The 13,070-nt window shown below is 36.8% G+C and overlaps 1 protein-coding gene across 1 annotated transcript; it reads left to right on the top strand.

The window, feature by feature from the left end:
- The first annotated feature begins 865 nt into the window (after positions 1–865).
- LOC117294376 lies at positions 866–6,267 on the top strand. Its single transcript, XM_033776754.1, has 4 exons — positions 866–1,038; positions 1,647–1,840; positions 2,233–2,511; positions 3,996–6,267. The coding sequence occupies exons 1-4, from the start codon at positions 990–992 to the stop codon at positions 4,161–4,163; spliced, it is 690 nt and encodes a 229-aa protein (XP_033632645.1). The 5' UTR covers positions 866–989; the 3' UTR covers positions 4,164–6,267.
- The last annotated feature ends 6,803 nt before the right edge of the window (positions 6,268–13,070 follow it).

Genomic DNA, 13,070 nt, shown 5'->3' on the forward strand with positions numbered 1-13,070 from the left:
CACTAACCAATAAAACAATGAAACCAATATACACAGAAATAATAAATTAACATTAAAGGGGATATTAGGTTTGCTCAGTGGACCCTGGTTCGAACCCCCCATAGACCCATAGAGTTGAAGCAGACCGGAACCTTTCATTCTTTTGAATCCCCAACCCAGATCGCATTCGGGGCTTTCCCTACATGCAAACTCGATCCCTAACCACCATCCTGCTTTACCGGTCTGACGCCTGCTCATTTGCACTGGTAATTACTAAACTAAGTATACAATAAACAATTAAATAAGTATTAGTAGTGGGATGGGGGGCCTACCAATAAAAACGGACAAAACACATACAACCCAAAATAACTCCAGTACGATTGGTTCTTCCCTTTTTTTTTCTTTTTCTTTTTAATAACCAAGGATTTTGCATTCCTTTAAAAAAAAACTTTAAAAAAACGATAACCTAAAGAAATTGTGATCCGTTTCAAAAGTGCACAGTACAGAAGATAACGCCAGCGGATGGGTTTCCCCGAACTAGCAACAGTGACCATGAAGGGAAGCTTTGAAGTAATTTGGTATGTTACCATCCGGTAAAAACACCGATGACGTGGTATCCGATGTGGTTGCCGTTGCTAGTACACGATCGATCACCATGCTTCATAGTATTGGAGACTTTCCGTCGATCACCGACCGGCGATTTTCAGGACACTGCGTGAAAATCGTCACACACACACAGCGCATCCCGGTGCGATATCCAAAGCATGACTCACACCGTGGAACCCATTTCCACGCCCCTTTTGGAAACTCAGCAAAGCATATAAAGAGCCCTCTAACAGTTGGATTTGTATAATCAGCCAATTGCTCAAAGTTGTCGGTACTGCATGAATAGCTAGCTAGCCACGCTTCAAGAATTAGCCAGCAGCCTAATCTAACACAAGTTGATCGGGAATTATAACTTCAGTAATTGGTAATCGAGATTTGGTAACCAGCTTCAACTAATAGCAGGGATGGATGCTAACAAGTTTGTAACTTCGTGCTGCGTGGGGAACATTTGGGGTAAGTACCCGTTGAAAACACCAATCATTATAATCAAACCCTTTCACTTTCACTGCAGTTTCGTTTTTACAATCATTTAATAATCGTTCATAAAAAGTACCATTCTTTGATTCCTATACGGTTCAACTGAAAATTATTACCACTCCCTGTTTATAAAATTCTTTAATATTTTCAATTTCAATATAAATTTCGCTGGCAGCGTTTTTACCGCGCTCACCGTACACTTCATTTTGTGTTGATGGAAGTAATTTTTCTACAGCACCATGTAAGGTGTGTGGATCAACTCCAATCACTTAAAAACGATAGCAGGTGGAATTTGGGAGGCGCAATTCTCCTCTTATCAACATTCCCAAGGAACTCAAACTTTTTTGTAACCTACAATTTATATTATTGGTGTACCCAATAGGTCAAACCCAAAAGTGTTCTTTATCCCCGATGCAAATTTAGCGTATTTATTGGAGTATTTTTACTGGCCTAGATTTTATAGTTGTTATTACAAAAGCGCTCTTTTTTTTTTTTAATATACATAAAATGCGCTATAAATGCTTGTTATTAGTAGTATTGTTATTAAACTTCCTTTCCATCCTGGTTGTTATTTTGGTCTACAGGTTTGTACAGCATAATCCTCGTACTTTTCGGTGTAGTTGCCTCAATCAGTGCTTCTCCAACCGGTACAGTAATAACACAAGCCAGCACACCAGACGAAGACCAGTCATTATCAGATAGCTCAACACGTCCACTGCTCGTCACGTATTACGCCAGGATCTTAGACAAAACACTTCAATCAATCTACGAAGACTTCGTAAGTTTATCATTGTTTGTTAAAGGATCGATATGAACAAACCATCTTCTTCATTTCTGTATTAGTTGAAATTGCACCCCAAACAAAGATATTGACAAATTAGAGAGACCGCCAACAGAGGGCTAGAAAGCTTAAAGCTGGTAGAGATTGTTGGCAAATTATAATCCGGAGGTTCACACTTCGCTCTAGTCAATTTGCTTGTTTAACCCAATTGAATCTTTGATACCATTTCTGTAGCAAATAACAAACCAATACCACAACCACCAGTTTCACGTTTCTGTTCTAAACTGGCATCGTTTTCTGTACAAACCTATCAAAATAAATTATGTTAAATTTTGGGGGAAAAAATACCCGATGTTAGAACTAATCCCAGAATGTTATAATCCCTACAGGTCGAAGAGCGATTTACAGGTCGTTCACGCGAACCAAAGGCAGTCGAGTCCATCTTAATGAAGCTCCCTGACCGTAAAGACCTCTTTCCAAACATCGTCTTGACGAGTCGAATGCCCAGCCGCATGTGGATGCATGTGAGGATCCTTCGCTTGTTTAACCGTTCAATGGATGGCATCATATTTGACGAGAATAAAAACAACGCAAGTTATAACTTTGGGTCGAGGTTCTACGATTTACAGAGGAAGATTGAGAGTGTCTTAGCTGGGGTTCTTGAAACGGTGAGTTTGTCTTAAGACCCCCCCCCCCCACAAACCCCCTCCCCAAACGCACTACCTTTAGCCCAATTATCAAGTCCCCCTTCCAGCACGGAGGACCCTTGCTTGCAGAAACATTTTACCAGCCAAAATACAAATTGAAGTAAATTATTTTGTGACCAGCCCTTCCTTGTTTCTTGTTCGTTTGATTGGTTGCAAGGAAATAAGTATTGTAACTGTTAGCCGGGCCCGGGTTTGGGATCTATATAGCAACTACATATAATTATGGGATAATTTTAAAAATGGAAGTTGAAAACAACTTCGATTGTATCAGTTACAATCTGTTTATTTGTGTCAATATCAAAATGGCAGTTAGCGACGTTTTGAATTTACCACAAGCAATAATTAAGATTACGACCTATATTAGGAAGAATGGTCAACCGACATTTTGATAAACAGACAGTGACCTGTATATTTCCGTCGGAGTGTACTAAAATGAGACTAATTTAAAACCTCCGATTACCGACAAACAATTCAACCCACATGTCTGCCGCTTTTGACACAAAAACAACTCGCAGGTCTGAAGGCACCACCTCAACCGGAACTTAGACTGGTCATGACTCCATTTCACAACCCATCCCTTTTTAAAGCAATATTAATTTCATTTCATTTCATTTTTCATTTCATTTTTCAGTTCATTTATCACTTCAATTAGTAAGTTCAATTCTGCCAATATTTAACTGGGACCAAATCAAATTAAATCTGCAAATTTCTTTTGAAACGGAAACTGAAGTGTTTCGCAAACAGTAAAACCAACATTGCACATTTTCACGACAAATTTGTGATGGCTTCTCGTCGCAAAAGAAATTACCTGAATATTGAGAAAAGGCTTTTGATATAAACGAAATGTAAAATAATTAACCAACCACCATATAACCGGGAAAAACATCAGCAAACTTGTGGCTATATGATTCTATAAAAACAATATCCCGTTGTGAAGAGTCTAAAACCACACACCACTCTTCAAACCGAATAGTTGTTTTTAATATGTTCGATGCCGGGGGTCATACGGGTCAAATTAGCACCGGCAGTCCGTCTCATATCAGGTTAAAAATGAGATACATCCTATTAAATTTATTGGTGGTTAGCAAAATATTAGGCCCGAGCACGTGGGGGGAAATCGGGCGTTTACTGCCGGTGTCTGAAGGCCGCCGCACTCGGGCGAGTTGTCCCAATTGGCGGAGATCACCGCAATGTCTTTTTATTATGTTATTTTAAGGGGATATCATATAAATATTCACCTTCTTGTCTCGAAAAACATCAAATTATCAAATCTTGATAAAGTATTGTAAAGTTTACCTTGCACATCCACCATTTTAAACGCAAATTGCTGTCCGTAACAATGGATATCTAAAACGACGACGATTTAATAATTCAGCGCTTATCAAATATTGTTGACAATCTAAATAATCATTTTTGTCTGTCTTTTTGTTTGCCTTTTTTTTTAGATTCACAACAGAGGCTGGGAAGAGGATGATGGAGTTATAACCCACAATGCGGACGGTATTTTCACGGAAGCAAGTCTAGAAATTGTGAGGGACTTTCGGTGTTACACGGTCCTGTCATATTTTAAGCAGTACTTACAAGCTCTTGTCCATGATATACCTCTTCTCTAATACTACTCGAATGGAAGAGTGAACTAATGGCGACATTTTAGGATATTATACAGAAACCCACTCCACTGTCTTTCTCAATGATGATCCACCATAGGAGATGAGGCTCAATTTGCGGCTGACTTCAGGTAGTAATTTTGACCTTTATTGGCGGCTACATGTTACGGCTACGGCTAGATCGCCATGTCATCAGACATAGCAACGCCCTTAGCTACAGCCGTAGCTGTAGCCGAAGCTGTAAATTTAGATACAGCCTAATTTCGTAAAGCTATTTAAACAACAATACTGCTTAGCAAAATGGATTTGCTCATCAACCAATTAAAGGGCTCTGGTTGCAATGTTGAGTGGCGACTGTTAAACTGCTTTTGCTAAGCAAGATATGTGCTGTGCTTAGTAGCTTACTTGAGAAGGGCTCTGTTGGTAATGGGCTCTGATGCTTTAGCTCTGGCTAACTCAAACAGCCATAACCCTAGCCACAGAGATGACATTTTGTACATCGTCCAAGCAAAGGTTATACAATTTGACAGCTAAAATTATCAATACGTGAACAATGATTGAGCTTTTATCTTTCTAAAAAAGGCAGCTTTTATCAAAAGAAATCATTCCATAAAGTAGTTTAAACAAAATGAGAAGAAGCTGAGAATGCTGTGCTAAATTATTTGATGTGAGAACTTTCTCAAGAAAAGTAAAACAATTTACCTCAAATCTTCCTTGTTGAAACCGTGGCAAAGGTGTTTTTGAAGCAAACTATTTTGAGCTATGCAAGTACTTCATATCCTTACATTGGCATCTGTTCATGCACAGTTCGAATAGGCCAATGTCTGGAATTAATAAGTTATAATTTATTTAGAGAGACAGATAGGATGTGTACATATTATTTATTGAAGAGAAAAACAAATATTTTTCTAACTATTTTTGTACAAATCTGTTGCCACTTTTTGGTAGCAATTATAAATAAAAATGTTCTTTTGCAGATGTATTGTATACAAGTGTTCAAACTATATGAAGTGGGTATAGGGGTGAGTTGGGGTTTCATTTTGCAAGTTTTCGACTGGAATAGTCGGTATTACAAAATGATCAAATAGGGGGAAAATACCAATTGTTCAGCATTGAATGGTCATTGTAGTTCATCCAAAGGAGGGGGGGGGGGTATATGCCATCTTTAGCTCAAAATATTGAGGCAAATCTAAAAGGAATGTTTTGAGTTACCGCTATAAGGTGAAATTTAACATTAGAATGGAAACTTCATTTTTATATCGCTCATAACTTATTATATTAACGGACTAAGTGCAATAGCCCAATGTTTGATGTTGTTAGTTTATTGAGAACAAGGTATGTAGTGAATTTGTTTTAATCAGGATGGGTAAAAAAAGAACAGTTTGATGGTTATAATGAAACTACCAATTTAAATGACTGGCATTTGTTTCGGCCTTCCAAGGTAATTTGTAGGAAAATAGAATGTCTTATTGATCGGTTTGAAGCTGATAGAGTTGATCCAACGATTTTGGATCTGAATTACAAGATATGTTCTATCCTTTAACTCAAATCTCCTTGGACAGTAATTACTTCGATGTTCAATTCTTACTCTTTTTCACACTTTTAAATGATTATTTATCCATAATGATGCATAATTAGCGTTTTAAATCTAAAACGAGGCCTACCTCCAATTATTTTGCAAACCTGTCGTGTTTCAAGCATCTTCGTATTAGTCCTTGTGTGATGTTAATAGTTAGAACCAGTCTATTGTGGCCACTAAGCCTCGCTTTGGCAGTTCTGTCCACTAAACCTCACTTTGGTTATCAGGTGTGGTCCATAAAAAACAAGATGGTTGCATCATTTCGAAAATGTTTTAAAATAAATTCATCAAGATCTAATAATGTATTCGAAAAAGTAATAATTACTTTTTATATTTTACTTAATTTATGTTATCCGTGATATTCCACGGACATGTCTGTTGACGTATTCGATACTTTTTACTAACCCCCCAGTTTTAGAATTCCTCTTTGCAAAATAAAATGTTAAAATATTCCTGCAACTAATATAATTATTAATATTTATTTATCTATTTATTGTACTAAATCACCGTCAGCCTTATGTATTATTTTGAATGCGGAAGATTCATTAAATAAAAAGTACTTTTTGTGAATGCAATTATGTCAATTTTTTATTTATTTAAGATGATTTTTGGTCCATATTTCTTGGAGCTATTGTTGTTGGTTTTTGTTTTGCGTTTGGGGTGCCTGTACGTAGCCTTTCTCAGATTCAAATATATTTGAGTGACAATTTACCTCTTTCTGTAAACTACATCAAGGGTGTCGTTTCTAACAATGGTGTTAAATATCAACGGCTCTTCACGTGCTCTTTGACAAAATACGTTTTTGTGGTTATTACATTCTGGAATATTTACCAAAGGTATACCCTGCATGCCCTCAAGCACGGATGCCACGTTCATGATTATTATTTGTTTTACAAGTTTCCGTGTTCTGGGTTGTCTTGGGCCCAATTAAAAACCACGAAAAACACCCTTACACAATCGATGATGGAGCTTACATCGACTACAAACGTAACAATGCATATTCTGACCTAAAAAAACAGACCAGCTTTCACAATGATGACGTAATAACCACTGATTCAAAAGCCGCCCTCGAACTTCGTAAACAATTCATTTTAATTGATCGATTTAATAATTAATGAAGCTACGTACACATATTACGTATGGTGGAGCAACAACTTGACAATACGCTGAATGAAATTGCATCACTGAGTAGGAGGCGCTGCTGATAAGATGATGACGTCATGTCTATATTTAACCCCACCGGATGCATTTACTTACGTGAATGGGGACTCGTAACAATGCAATATGAACTTGTCACCTCTGATTGATCAGTTTGACAATCGATTAGGATTAAACAATGAAGATGATCGATAGTTCCTATATGGCTCTTGTTACGAACAGTCACCGCGCCCAAAACATCATTAGCCTCTGCTTTTCAAGCAGACGAACTATTCACTTCAAACCAACAATTTTTTCTCATACTTCATTAACATGTCCAAAGAGTATTTAATAGATGTTAAATATGCATCAGACATAAACAAAATATCATTTGTTTTTACCCATACACAGAGATGTGTGTTAGCACGATATACTGACCAAAAAATCACAGGCCTAATCCTCGTGCGGGATTCGAACCCACGACCCTTGCAATTCTAGAGCAGTGTCATACCAACTAGACCGCCGAGATTGCCCGGTAGCTAGAGGCAGTTCGAATCCTATGTTTTAGCAGCGGGTATACGAAAGATTACATAGCCAAAACATTAATTGTTAAAGAAGTTTTACCAAAAAGAACAACATTGTAAGGCTTAGTTAAGTATGTAGGCATCATATATATAGAAGCATCCACGGCTTGTGGTGAGATGCATGGTGAACAGACAACATTAATTTTAAAGACACTGGACACTATTGGTAATTACTCAAAATATTTATCAGCATAAAACCTCATTTGGTAACGAGTAATGGGGAGCTGTTGATAGCATAAAACATTTTCCATAAATTTGTTTTCGAGACTTTGAGGTCTCGAAATCAAGCATCTGAAAGCACACAGCTTCATGTGACAAGGGTGTTTTTTCTTTCATAGTTATTTCGCAACTCCGACGACCAATTGAGCTCAAATTTTCACATGTTTGTTATTTTACGCATATGTTTAGATACACCAAGTAAAAAGACTGGTCTTTGACAATTACCAATAGTGTCCAGTGTCTTTAAAGGAGTATAACCAAAAAAAAAAAAAAAAATACAAGGCAGAGAACTTAGTTAAGTATGGAGGCATCATCAAAAGACGACAGTAACCCAATTTCGTAAAGCCTTTAAGCACAACAATTTTGCTTAGAATTTTAAATTTCTTCCTTAATAAAAACAGGGTTACCGACCAAATTGCCACGTGATTTTCAAGATAAGTAAACAACAGCTTGCCACGTGATTTTCAAGATAAGTAAACAACAGCTGAAAACCAGTATCAAGCAATATGCAACCAATGGAAATTTTGTTGGTAATCTTGTTTTTATCAATTTCATGCTGAGCAAATTTCTGTTCTTACTACAGGCTTTCACACTGGGCCTGTGGTGAGACGCATGGTGAACATACAAAGTCCAACAGGAACAAGAACGCGTTATTGACAGTCAAATACAGAAACAAAGGATAGAACAAAATACAGAAATGATGAAGATAACAATGATGGTATATGATAATCACAACAATAATAGTTATTGCCAATATATTAAAAAACTTTGCAGATGATAGGCCCTAAATAGAGGATTTGCTGACTAGTTACCAATTGTAAATCGAAAAATAGGAACAAACTAGTCAATAGTGGGTGTTATGAGAAGAGCTGTATTTTAAAGCGCTTGTAAACTACGACATCCAATTTATCTATTACAATCAATAGTTGCTTATACGCGTTCGTCATCAACACATTTTAAAGACAGTACGTCATTGTTTTTTTAAAGAGTAGGTCAACTCCCACCCTCTAGTTATTTATGAATATCAATTAAAATATTGCAATAAACCTGTGTAAATTGCATCACTTTATGAACGGTAAAATTTTCGCGAAAATTACGAAAACTGTGCCCACGATAGGTGCAGTTTATTGTTTGATTTAGGCAACCACAATAAAAACCACGGTATGAATTGGGGAACTCCGGATGCTATTTCCCCGCTTTTTCCGTACTTCATGCAGAAGTTTTTGTCTATATTTATCAGGCCCGATACTTTACTGGGCAATGGGGTCAATTGCATTTGAGCCTCTTGAATTGTTGCAACGGATTGGAATGTCTCTTCACTGGACACAAACATGCATAAAATAACAATACTTGAAATTTGGTCTCAATTGGTCATCAAAGTTGCAAGAAAACAATAAAAGAAAAAATACTCTCGTTGTAAAAAAAGTTACTTCAGAGGGAATCGTTTTTCACAATGTTTAAGACCATCAGCAGCTCTTTGTTGCTCGTTACCAAGTTAGTTTTAATGCTAAATGTATATATTTTGAGTAGTTACCAAACGTGTCCAGTACCTTTAACACAGGTATACCCTTTACCAATGGCAAGACCATACACAAACGAAGTCACATTCTCGAACTCTCAAACAATCTTAAGATTGCAAATATTCATCATACATTAATTATGCGAAATCTCCTATTGTTCTTTTTCACCCGAGGGGTGTCAGGAGCAACCGACAGGAGCAAGCGGCTTGTCAGGAGGCTACTGTGAGCCTCTTAGCGACGTCAAGATGTCCCGTTTATCCAAAACGTAGTCTCCATGTCTGTCCGTTCCTATGTAACCTCAAGTCAATTTGATACCCGACTGCAAATCGTTTTTACTTGGTAAGTGAATAAATCGACCTGTTACAACCGACACTGTGTGATTCAGCGATCTTGTTTACTACACTAAGATCCCCATAGCCAACGGCCAGACTGTTGGGCACCAGTGCACATAACACCAGTGATAACTACGTCCTTTATTTCAGTCGCATATTATCATAATTTTTGCGTTTTTATAAATAGCTGTTGATGTCATGAATTTAAGTGCAGATCAGTTTTTAGATACAATGTCACTCCAATAAAATGTGTCATTGAAACTATGCGTTTCTACATTGCAGATGTTCTCAAACAATAGTTTCTTATTCAGAACGTAAAGCTCAATACCAATCGAGTCATATGTATTATGCAACCTTTATTTATTATTAATTGTCAATAAGTATTTTCTCTTTCGAATTTGGTCTATACTGCGCATGTACCATGCTACAGCTTGCTATTTTTACCTTTTTGTGTCGTCCAAAGTGCAATTTTGTAAAAATGTACAACGTCGCTAAGAAATTAGCGTAGGACCCTTGCTAGATTACTGTCGTGTGAAAGGAGCTACAGAGGTGTAGACCTATAAATTATAGATGTCGTACCATGATGTGGCAATATCCTCATATTTCATATACTACCAAGCTCAATAACTACAATATACTTAAATTCAAGGACGCCGGAGGTGATGACATCAGCAAGGGTCGTCCTCTTGTGTGATCTTTGACCTTTCAACGTTGACTTCCGACTCTACCGGATACATTAGACAGTTTAAAAAGCCAATTGTTGTCGGTCAACTTGCATTATTGGTGAAGAAAGTACCGCCTTGTTGAGACACTAAAACAAACATCCCGAAGAAATACTTCCGATTTATCTTGTCTTCTTGATAAGAAAACTGACAACCGTAGGAAAACGCAATTGCTATTTACAGGCAGTGGACACTATTGGTAATTACTCAAAATAATTATTAGCATAAAACCTTACTTGGTGAAGAGTATGGGGAGAGGTTGATGGTACAAAACATTGTGAGAAATGGCTCCCTCTGAAGTGAAATAGTTTTCGAGAACGAAGTAGTTTTCCACGAATTTGATTTCGAGACCTCAGATTTAGAATTTGAGGTCTCGAAATCACCCCTCTAAACGCACACAACTTCGTGTGACAAGGGTGTTTTGTCTTTCATTATTAGCTCAAATTTTCACAGGTTTGTTATTTATGCATATGTTGAGATACACCAACTGTGAAGACTAGTCTTTGACAATTACCAAAAGTGTCCAGTGTCTTTAAGGTACCTGACACATTTGGTATAACTGTCAAAGACCAGTATTCTCACTTGGTGTATCTAAACATGCATAAACATGTGAGCATTTTGTCATCGAAGTTGCAAGAAATAATGAAAGAAAAAACACCATTAGTGCACAAATTAGTGTGCTTTCAGATGCCTAAAAGGGGCTTCCGGCCTGAAGTCTTTTAATATTTGAGTGAGAAATGACATTGTTCTCAAAAATTACGTTACATTGCACTGTAGGCCTACTGCAGAGGGAGCCGTTTCTCACAAGTGTAGGCCTACTGCAGAGGGAGCCGTTTCTCACATTGTTTTACTACGGTTCTCCAGTGCTCGTAAGTTTTATCCTATTAATTATTTTGAGTTGTTACAGTGATCAGTACAGTGTCTTCAAACAAAACCACAGTACGGTTGATGTTTGTAAGTATACTTGATACTAAAAGGCCGGCACAGCGTGTAATAAAACCCTTGACCGAAGCACTGCCACATTATCCACTAATTTGTAATGAAGAACTAACACTCGTACAAAAAATGGCTTTGCATGTTCTTTCCACAAAGCAAATGCTGTGGTTCACGCTTTCACATCTGATGGGGAAATGAATGAGCTTCTTGGTCTAGACACTTGCAACAATATCAAGAAATCCACCACCGCAACGTTAAATTGTTTCGCTTTGTGTTTATTTAGTTTTCTCTTTTTGTTGTTCGGTCTAGTGCACGTATAGCAAAAAATAATGGTGGCGTAGTCAAGCACTAGTATTGTAATGAAAGGGTCCGGTCTGATTCTAAAACCGTTGCCCAAAATATGGTAATTACTCAAAACAAATATCAACTTAAAAACTGACTTGGTAACTAGCATTGGAGAGCTGTTGATAGTACAAAACATTGTGGGAAACCACCTCCGAAGTAACGTAGTTTTTTTTTTAAGAGTTAATTTCTCACTTAATATTAAAAGACTTATAACTAGAAGTCTTTTATTCCTATCTGAAAGCACACAAATTCGTCCAACAGTGGTGTTTTTGTTTTGTTTTCATCATATTTTCCCAACTCCGATAACCAATTTAGCTCAGATTTTCACAGGTTTGTTATTTTATACATTATGTTGAGATACACCAAGTGAGAAGACTGGTCTTTGACAATTACCATTTAGTGTAACTTCTCTTTAAGCACGCAAATTGCTCAGAAATCAAAGTTCCGAAATCACTCTTTAAGCAGCAAACGGTCCCGTGTTGAGACTACAATAGACTTGTTCCCTCGCCTCATCTTATCGATTCTCGGTATGAGACGTTAGAATTTGAGACGTGTAACTTTCAACCAATAGAAAAGTCAGTGAACTGGACTGTCCAACAGAGGGCGCTACACTCACTTTGGAGCGCTGTACAAATCAACTTCTGGTTTGTTGGTGGTTGTTTAATATAAGGGGCCGGGGTGCAGAAATATGCCATAAATATTTGACAAATTCAATTAAAATGCATTAATATACGATTAATTTATTTATCACAAGTCAAATCTTAAATTAGATTCTATTTATATATATAATTCATGAAAATTATTTAATCAAGTCTTTATTGGAACATAATCATCACAACTGAGAATGTTTTCCAATAATCAACTCTTAGCAGAAATTACAAACCGTCACTATTAATAAATACAATTACAGCTGTCATAAGTTAAAACATATAATCATTAAGAGTATCCAAATAGTTGGTAAAATATATTAATATCTCTCATTATTTAATAAAAAATATATCGTAATAATTTAATCATCTGTATCCACACTTGTCATTAATGAATAAGCTTTTCAATAGTTCTAGTGTTATTTTTTCACTGTAGGGTTGTACAAGCTCAAGTATTCATAACATTAGAAATAAAATCTTTCGTCAATTATTTGGAACACCTCAGTATAAAGTTTTAAAATCCTGGAAACATAAATAGATTTGATTGTGAAATTATTTTGTTTGATGTGTCCATCCGATCTCGCCGAAGAGGTCGCCCTAACGTAGCCTCGTTAATTATTTCACCGATGCTGCAATGCTATAAGCGGTTCATCTTTCTCTTAATATTAAAGACTCTGGACACTAATGTCAATGAACAGTCTTCTTACGTGGTGTATCCAAACATATGCACAAAAACACTAACCTGTGAACAATTGAATTCAATTGGTCGTCGAAGTTGCGAGATATTAATGAAAGAAAAAACACCCTTGTCACACGAAGTTGTGTGCTTTTAGATGCTTGATTTCGAGACCTCAAAAACTAATTCTGAGGTCTCGAAATCAGATTTGTGGAA

This window comes from Asterias rubens, chromosome 9, assembly GCF_902459465.1.
Source record: "Asterias rubens chromosome 9, eAstRub1.3, whole genome shotgun sequence".
NCBI lineage: Eukaryota > Metazoa > Echinodermata > Asteroidea > Forcipulatida > Asteriidae > Asterias > Asterias rubens.

Excerpts from the sequence above, each read along its gene's own strand:
- LOC117294376 (XM_033776754.1), top strand. The coding sequence starts at position 990 with ATGGATGCTAACAAGTTTGTAACTTCGTGCTGCGTGGGGAACATTTGG. Across the intron at positions 1,841-2,232 it reads AATCAATCTACGAAGACTTC|GTCGAAGAGCGATTTACAGG; the intron begins GTAAGTTTATCA and ends TAATCCCTACAG. Across the intron at positions 2,512-3,995 it reads TAGCTGGGGTTCTTGAAACG|ATTCACAACAGAGGCTGGGA; the intron begins GTGAGTTTGTCT and ends CTTTTTTTTTAG.